An 8966-nucleotide genomic window follows, 5' to 3' on the forward strand; every position below is an offset into this window, starting at 1 on the left:
TCACAATCTGCTACTCTGCACATTTCAACACATTAGCAATAAATGTCCTTGTTGAAATAAGGTTGAGTGAGTGTTTGAAGTGGAACATAGTTCACAAGGGTGAGGCGCAAATACAAGATAAAGTTTAATAAAACAACCAGCTTAAATTAAATATTAAATTCCTACATGATACATAAATTAAAATGCAAAGATATATGCTAAAATTCATAGGGAGATAGCAGCTGGCTAAAATAACAGGCCAAGGTGCATAAGTATTTTTAATCAAACTTTATTTCAGAAAATGTTTATACAAAAAAAGCAAATATATGCCATACATAAGTGTTAAATATAGTATAAGATTTGAGAGGGAAACCTCGTACATATTATCGAGTGACTTAACAAATCACAGAAAAATTGAGCAGAATCTTCAGTGATATAATCTGATTTGTACTTGATTGACAAGTATAATGAAGAATACATCGTTCTTACATGTGTCTGTAAACAGTGGAATAGATATATCAATCAGTACAACAGATGTGAATAACACTTCATACCACCATCATGTCCTTCTGTTCTGAGTTTTTTCAACTGTTGACAAAATCCCTTAGCATTTCATACAAACTTAATTTCCTCAATACCAAAGAGATTTACATACTCTCACAGTTCAACCAATGTGTAGAACAAAGTTTACATAAACATCTTAAAGTAGTTTAGCAAATAGAGTCTGATCCAGGCCACGCCCGCGTGCCATCCAAACCAGACTGGTGCTAGTAGCATTTACAACATTTTTACAGGTTCATAAAACCTACATTAGCCAAAACACTGGCTTACAGTTTCTGCAAAACTTTTTCCCTCTGGGAAGAGTGTGTTTCTATAGAGAGGATCTTCAGAGCAACAAACTCAGCCTAATGTTCCTCATTAGTAGGAGTCCAAGGACTCTACGGTTGAAAGTGACCATTAGGTCAGCTTCAATATCCAGTTTCATCTATCCTCCAACCAGTGGATTTCTTCCCAAACTTGTAGACGAGTCTGCGTCCGTCCACTCTCTCCAGAATGTCTCTCTTATAGTAATACCTGTATAAAAGAGAAAAACGCTTAGATTATTCTTTTGTCCTTTGGTCAACCATGGTTAAAAACACACAACCCCCAACCCGTGATCTCAGCATCAGTTACCTCATGGCTCTGCTGAGTTTCTCGTAGGTCATACTGCTGTTCTTCTTTTTTTGGCCCCATAGTTGAGCAACAGCCTCAGACTTCAGAAACTTAAAGACGCCGTCTCTCCGGTCCTCCCATTTCATCAGACCATGGTTCTGTTCTGGGTGGATCAGAATGTCCCTGATAAACTCCCACAGGTGGGTTCCTCTTGGAGCTGGAATAGATCAGAGTCTGGTTTAGAATATGGATTATCTACTGATGTGCAACACTTGATATCAGCATCAGGTACCTCTTCACCTTAGAATTCCTTTCACTTACCATGTTTGATTTTTTTGGACTCAATGAAGTTTTCAGATTCCCGAATTGTTTTTGGAGGTCGTCCTCTGCCTCTCTTCTTTACCTCTGATGGCTCTTGTTTCACAAAATTGTCTGTGGAAAAATCACACCAAGCAAACGTTAGACAAGTCTGTCTAGAGCCCCTTGCAGTACTTCTCACTTAATTGTAGAACTCAACCCTATTTCTATTTGTGCAGTTTAGTTCCAATCCTGTTCCTACACAACTGTCTGTAATTGCCAAGTAATCCTGATGACCTTGATTAACTGGTTCAAGTGTTTTTGATAAGAGTTGAAGCTAAACTCTGCAGGAAGGTGGACCTCTAGAAGCAGGTCTGAGCACTTACTGAGGAACTTATTGGTGCTGACGGAGTAAGGTATCTCTGAGCATTCTGGGTCAGAATCACTTCCACAGGACTCTGGTGAGCTCAGGTTCAAGAAGCTGCCTGAAGAGGAAGATCCAAAGACAAGTGTTCAGACTTGAGGAGAACTTTAATGATGTTCTTTTACAGAAGTTGTTTGCTTGAATTTAGTGGAAATAGAAGCAGGTTGTACGTACCAGTGTGAGAGCTCTTAAGACTCTCGGGTAGAGAGTCATAGCCATGGTCACTCTCTGGAGTCAGTCGGTTTCTGTACTCATTGAAGTAACTGTATTCAGTGTCTGAATTATCTGTGAAAACAAAGAATTTTGAACATTTCTGGTACAGGTGGAAGGGCACTACTGTCTTTGTGGTCTGTGTTGTAATGCTGTTCAAAAGAAGGAAACATTTCTTACCAGCTGGGGTGGATGGCTGGACAACCACTGTATCCAGTAGTGGTCCAAGACCTGGCTCGTTCATGAATGGAAACGAATATTGCAGGATGGTGTCCAGTAGATCAAATTCAGATTCGCTTAGAACAGGGTTCTCAGACTGGTAATTAGCTACAGATACAAACAAGATCAAGTATGTTAATGCCTTCAAGTGCCAATAACTTCAATCCACTTAAACAGTGAAACAAATGGGTTTGTTTAAAGACATTCACATCTCTGTTGCTCACCATGTCTGGACTTTAGGTTCTCCAGACTGCGGTGGAGTTGATCACCAAACACCACCCCGAACACACTCATCATGGATTCTCTGGTCAATGAGCACAATGTAGGCCCATCCATGTTGCAGCAGGTCATATTCAACAGACTGGCGTCAAACCTGCTCTCCTCCACATTAAATCCAATCCACTCCAGAACATCCTGCCTGGTCCACAACTGTGGATTCACTTGGTGCCAGTGGCCTGGAGGAGAATAGGTTCAAAGAAAGTTCAGCCACATTTACACCTGAACAGGTACAGAGGGACAACTGACAGATGATTTCTCACCCCAACCATCCCCTCTCAGTAGGTTCTGTCTCAAAAGAGACGCCCCTAACAATAGAAGAATACCCACTCAGGTTTACTGTCTCTAGGGCCAGAGTTTCTGTTGTGTGTTTAACTATTTGTTGTGTTGACACCAGTAGGTACTGATCACAGTGTCAACAATAACAGCATTGCCAAAGGACCGAAAAGAAAAAGCATTCCTGTCTGTCTACTGCAGGCCAAGTTAAACATTCTCTAAGTTAATCATTTCAAGAGTCAGAAACTGGGAAATTATCAGCACGTGATAGTCTTCAGACATAAGGTCTTCAAATGTGTATGTCTGTGAGATGAAGATCTCTTACCCATCGTGTTGTTGCTATTGCAGGTGATCTCGGATAGTTGCGGCGGTCTGCCCATGGACACTGTCATGCTCGACAAGTTGGGCTGTGGTTCAGATGGGTACAAGTTGGCATTTGCGTTGTTGAGAATTCTACTCAGTTCACTCGACGCCATTTCTGTGTGATAAGAAAAATTTAAAGTTTATACTTCATCCAGAACATATCAAAAGTAACTGTCAAGATATGTGTAATTTGAATGAACACATCGACTAAATTAGACTTTATAATTTAATAGAATTTCTCTTCTTTGTTTGTCCTTTAACCAAACTGTTTAATGTTTTAGTCATTTTTCACTGGTTGAGTAAAATGTCAAAATGTAAACTGCAGATTATTTACCTGCTGTAGTTTGATTTCCAGATAAAATCCCAGTTTAAGTTTTGGTTAAGTAATAATCCAGTCTGTGAGGGTTTATCTTCAGTGGTTTGAGGCGCAGACTGATCAGAGTATTATGAGGTTTGCTGTTACACCTGTTGCCACCAATGAATTTATAGAAGAAAAACTGACAATGGGGCATGGCCAGGTGAGACACTCAAAGAGGCGGGGACAGGTGAGCGCTGCTGGGAGGGGGAATTCCAAAGAATCTCACTCTCTCTTTATCTCTCCTCTCATTTTTCCTGAGAATGGCTTTACAAACCTTGAAACATGTACTTGAAACATGACATGGCAGGTTGCTGCAGTGAGCTAACATAGATTCAGAGATAAATGTGAGCAAATGATACATCACAAATACTTACTCTTTCCATCACAATTCTCACACACACACCTGCGGTTATCACCTAGCCCCCTTCACACACATATTAACCCATTTTCTCAAATCCTGGTGGGCCGAAGTCATTTCTGTCAATATTTACTGTCGACACAGGTGTGTGTGTGTGTGTGTGTGTGTGCATTTTTATAACAGGTTTCGATTTGCTGCATGACTGGCTGGTGTTTCTATGTGTATTTGCCTTCATGCACACATTTACATAAAGGCACGTATTTTTTTCTCGCATTTTTAGTGTCAGTGAAGGTAAAGAGATGTGAATATTTCAAACTCATGTTTGGAGTGTTGAAGTAACCTGACCAGAGTATGTGCACGTGTATATTTGCAACATGGATTTGTGGACATGTACCATGTTTTTGGACATATATTATGGTAATGCCATTGTAGAGCCGAGGAGGGCGGGGCCGGGCTGGAATGAGACACACCCGGTCCCCAATCAGCCTGATGGGGCGCGCGAGGGATAAAGGCGGCCGGGGACGACAGTTCGAGAGAGAGAGAATTGCAGGCAGCTGTACTGTGTGTTTTTGGTTGTGTGTTTTGTTTAAATTGTTTATTAAATTATTATTTATATTATTAAGGCGGTTCTCGCCTCCTCCTTTCCACCAAACCCCCTTACAGCCATGTTTTATGAACATGTACTACGGCATGGTAATACCATGTTTTTCGACATGTACCATGGTGATACCGTGTTTTTAAAACAAGGCATTACCATGTTTTTAGGACATGTACTGTACCATGGTAATGCTATGTTTCTTGATCATGTACCATGGTAATACTATAGTATTCTTTGCAGTACATTGTAGTACCATGTAAATACTGTGGTATATGATTATCAGTACCATGCATGTATGTGTGTTTGCACTGTTCTGTGTTTCTATTTTTGCACACATTTGTCACTCTACAGTAAAAATAATTAGTTTTTCTTTCACGGGTTCTGTAAGGAATGTGACAAGGTTCTTATTTTCTCTCCTTTCACAACTTCAGCTAATTTTCAGTTTATTGTATACGTCACGCAGGTGAACTCAGAAGAAAAGATGTGTTGGAATGCCAGTGAACTGGTTTGAATGAAGATTAATGAGTCGTGAGACCGTAAGACTTTCCATGAGCTGAGGCATCTGTCACCCCACCACCAACTCACCTCTCTCTCTATCTCTTTTAAGTATGTGAAAAACCATCTTTGTAGACATTTTTAGCCATCCTCACTAGTTAAAAAGGCTTTTAAATTGACCAAATTAGGTTTTGCTTTAAATCTATTGATATTAAAAGTTTCAGGGTTAGGGTATAGAAAATATCATTACCTCTGTATAAAAACCATTGCGTCTATGAGCTGTCCTCAATACTATAGTGAATCAAGTGTGTGTGTGTGTGTGTGTGTGTGTGTGTGTACAGGTTTCGCTATATTTGTGAAGGCCAACGTTTTAAAAAATGTCCTCACCTCTATAGTGAAACGTGTTGAAAACCATCTAGTGAGGACATTTTCAGTGGTTCCTAACTAGTTAAAAGGGCTCAAAAATCAGCCAAATCATGTTTAGCTTTATAGTTTTCATACATTTTATTTTATTTTACAAAATGTTTATACAAAACAGCAAATAAATGCCATACATAAGATCTGAGAGGAAAACCTCATACACATTATCCAGTGACTTAACAAATCACAGAAAATTGAGCAGAATCTTCTAATCTGATTTTTACTTGATTGACAAGTATAATGAAGAATATATAGTTCTAACTAGAGCTACATGACATTTTTACTGGTTCATAAAACCTACATTAGCCAAAACACTGGCTTACAGTTTCTGCAAAACCTTTTCCCTCTGGGAAGAGTTTGTTTCTATAGAGAGGATCTTCAGAGCAACCAAACTCAGCCTAAAGTTCCTCATTAGTAGGAGTCCAACAACTCTATGGTTGAAAGTGGCCCTCTTTCATAGGGTTGGATTCAATATCCAGCATCCTCTATACTCCAACCAGTGGAGTTCTTCCCAAACTTGTAGACGAGTCTGCGTCCGTCCACTCTCTCGAGAATGTCTCTTTTATAGCAATACCTGTGTATGAGAAATAAATATTATTCTGTTGTCCTTTGGTCTACCATGGTAAAACCCACAGAACCCTTGATCCCAGACTTGCATCTTTTACCTCATGGCTCTGCTGAGCTTCTCATAGGTCATACTGCTGTTCTTCTTCTTTTGGCCCCATAGTTGAGCAACAGCCTCAGACTTCAGGAACTTAAAGATGCCAACTCTCCAGTCCTCCCACATTATCAGACCATGGTTCTGTTCTGGGTGGATCAGGATGTCCCTGATAAACTCCCAAAGGATAGGTCCTCTTGGAACTGGAACAGATCAGAATCTGGTTTAGATTCCAGATTTCACTTCATTACCTACTGATGTGCAACAATCGATTGCAGTGTCAGGTACCTCTTCACCCAAAGTTGTTAACTTACCATGTTTACATTTTTTCATTTTTCTCAATGAAGTGGTCAGATCCCTGACTCACTTTTGGAGGTCGTCCTCTGCCTCTCTTCTTGACCTCACCTGGTTCTTGATTAACTAAGTTCTCTGTGGAAAAAACACACCCAAGAAACTTAAAGACACTGCACCATTCATTTTTTCAGCCACTAATGCTGTGCAGAACAGGGGTGCTAGACCCTGCTCCTGGAGGACTACCTTCCTGTAGAGTTTTAATTCCGACGCTGCCCTTACACACCTGCCTGCAATTGCAAAGTAGTGAAGACCTTCATTAGCAGTTTCAAGTGTGTTTGATAAGGGTTGGAGCTAAACTCTGCAGAAAGGTGGACCTCTAGAAGCATGTTTGAATACCCCTTGCTGTAGAAGTTTCTGAGGAACGTACGGGTGCTGATGGAGTAAGGTATCTCTGAGTATTCTAGGTCAGAATCGCTCCCGCTGAAATTAGGTGAGATCGGGTTCAAAAAGCTGACTGAATAAGAAGAACCGAACAAGAGAGTGTTCAGACTTTAGAAGAACTTATGGATGTTCTTGCAAAGTTCTTGTTTGATTGAGTTTAGTGGAAATAGAAGTAGGTTTCACGTACCAGTGTGAGAGCTCTAAAGACTCGAGTCGTAGCCATGGTCATTCTCTGGAGTCAGTAGGTTTCTGTCCTCATTGAAGTAACAGTGTTTGGTGTCTGAATTATCTAAGCATACAAAGTATATCAAATGCTATTTCTGGTACGGATAGTTGGGCACTACTTTGTGGTCTTTGTTGTGATGTTGTTCTAAAGAGGGAAACGTTTCTCACCTGTTGGGATGGAGGACTGGACAACTACTGTATCCAGCAGAGGTCCGAGTCCTAGCTCATTCATGAAGAGAAACGTGTCCTGCAGTACGGTGTCCAGTAGATTGAATTCAGATTCGCTTAGAACAGGGTTTTCAGATAGGTCATTAGCTACAGATACAAACAAAATCAAGGGTGTTAATGCATTCAAGTGCCAATAACTTAAACCTGCTTAAACTGTGAGATAAATGGGTTTCTTTAAAGAAGTTCACATCTCTGTTGCTCACCATATTTGGCCTTTAGGTTCTCCAGACTGCGGTGGAGCTGATCCCCAAACATTGCCCCGAACATGCTCATCAGGGATTCTCTGTTCATTGTGCACAGTGTAGGCCCATCCATGTTGCAGCAGGTCATATTCAACAGACTGGCGTCAAACCTGCTCTCCTCCATTTGAAATCCAATACACTCCAGAACATCCTGCCTGGTCCACAACTGCGGATTCACCTGTTGCCAGGGGCCTGCTGGAGAACAGGTTCAAAAAAAGATCAGCCACATTTACACCTGAACAGGTACAGACGTGCCATGTGTGACAGAGATCTGGGAGAGATGTGTTTAACAATTTCTTTTGTTGGGGCCTGGGTAGCTCAGCGAGTATTGACGCTGACTACCACCCCTGGAGTCACAAGTTTGAATCCAGGGTGTGCTGAGTGACTCCAGCCAGGTCTCCTAAGCAACCAAATTTGCCCGGTTGCTAGGGAGGGTATAGTCACATGGGGTAACCTCCTCGTGGTCACGATAAGTGGTTCTCGCTCTCAGTGGGGCGTGTGGTAAGTTGTGCGTGGATCATGGAGAATAGCATGAGCCTCCACATGCTGTGGGTCTCCATGGTGTCATGCACAACAAGTCACATGATAAGATGCGCAGATTGACTGAGACTTGTCCTCCGCCACCCGGATTGAGGTGAGTAACTGCACCACCACAAGGACCTACTAAGTAGTGGGAATTGGGCATTCCAAATTGGGGAGAAAAATAAATTTAAAAATATATATTTGTTTTGTTTGATCACAGTGTCAATAATGATGGCACTACAAAAAAAACTGAAAAGAAAGCATTCCTGTCCGTCTACTGCAGGCCAAGTTAAAAATTCTCTTGGTTAATGATTTTAAGAGATTATCAGTGTGGCTGGCCTTTCGGTTGGTTGACGGGAATTATCCAGTGACCCTGGCATCATGGCAAAGTGGCCAGGTAGATTTACAGACATACCGCTGTTGTATTCTAGCTCTTACACATTGTGTTGTCGCTATTGTTGAAGGTGATCTCGGAGAGTTGTGGTGGTCTGCCTATGGGCACTGCTGTGTTAAACAGGTTGGGTTCCGGTTCTGATGGGTAGAAGTTGGCATTAGAGTTGCTGAGAATTTGACTTAGTTCACTCAATGGCATTTCTGTGTGATAAGAAAAATTAAAAGTTTACACTTCATCCAAATTAGAACAAATAATCTAAAGACTTACAATTTGAATAGGATTACTCTTGAATGTGTGTCCTTAAACCAAACTGCTATATGTTTTAGTCATTTTTCAATGGTTGAGTTAAATGTCAAAATGTAAGGTGCGGATTACTGTCCAAAGGCAGTTTGATTTCCAGATTAAATCCTAGTATACTTCAGGTTTCTAGTCTGTGAGGGTTTATCTTCAGAGGTTTGAGGCACAGACTGGTCAGAGTATCATGAGGTTTCCTTTTCCACCTGTTGCAATTAATGAATTTAAAGAGGATAAAATTGC

The 8966-nt window shown here is 41.0% G+C and overlaps 1 protein-coding gene and 1 pseudogene across 1 annotated transcript; both read right to left on the minus strand.

The window, feature by feature from the left end:
- Positions 1 to 252: 252 nt before the first annotated feature.
- On the minus strand, positions 253 to 3671 carry LOC127438393 (ETS-related transcription factor Elf-3-like). The gene is made up of 9 exons (XM_051693950.1): positions 3531 to 3671; positions 3159 to 3311; positions 2506 to 2736; positions 2243 to 2389; positions 2027 to 2137; positions 1815 to 1913; positions 1453 to 1563; positions 1153 to 1348; positions 253 to 1053 (listed from the first exon to the last, which is right to left on the minus strand). Exons 2-9 carry the CDS (start codon positions 3307 to 3309, stop codon positions 948 to 950), a joined length of 1152 nt encoding a protein of 383 aa, XP_051549910.1. The 5' UTR covers positions 3310 to 3311; positions 3531 to 3671; the 3' UTR covers positions 253 to 947.
- A 1963-nt stretch (positions 3672 to 5634) lies between these two features.
- LOC127438394 (ETS-related transcription factor Elf-3-like) lies at positions 5635 to 8627 on the minus strand (annotated as a pseudogene).
- Between the last annotated feature and the right edge of the window lie 339 nt (positions 8628 to 8966).

Source organism: Myxocyprinus asiaticus, chromosome 49 (genome assembly GCF_019703515.2).
Source record: "Myxocyprinus asiaticus isolate MX2 ecotype Aquarium Trade chromosome 49, UBuf_Myxa_2, whole genome shotgun sequence".
In the NCBI taxonomy this organism is placed as follows: Eukaryota; Metazoa; Chordata; class Actinopteri; order Cypriniformes; family Catostomidae; genus Myxocyprinus; species Myxocyprinus asiaticus.

Bases quoted from the DNA above. Each gene is read 5' to 3' on its own strand.
- LOC127438393 (XM_051693950.1), bottom strand. From the start codon at position 3,309: ATGGCGTCGAGTGAACTGAGTAGAATTCTCAACAACGCAAATGCCAAC. The intron at 1,349-1,452 runs GTAAGTGAAAGG...GATCTATTCCAG, and splicing joins GTCCAAAAAAATCAAACATG to CTCCAAGAGGAACCCACCTG. The intron at 1,054-1,152 runs GTAACTGATGCT...TCTTTTATACAG, and splicing joins AAACTCAGCAGAGCCATGAG to GTATTACTATAAGAGAGACA.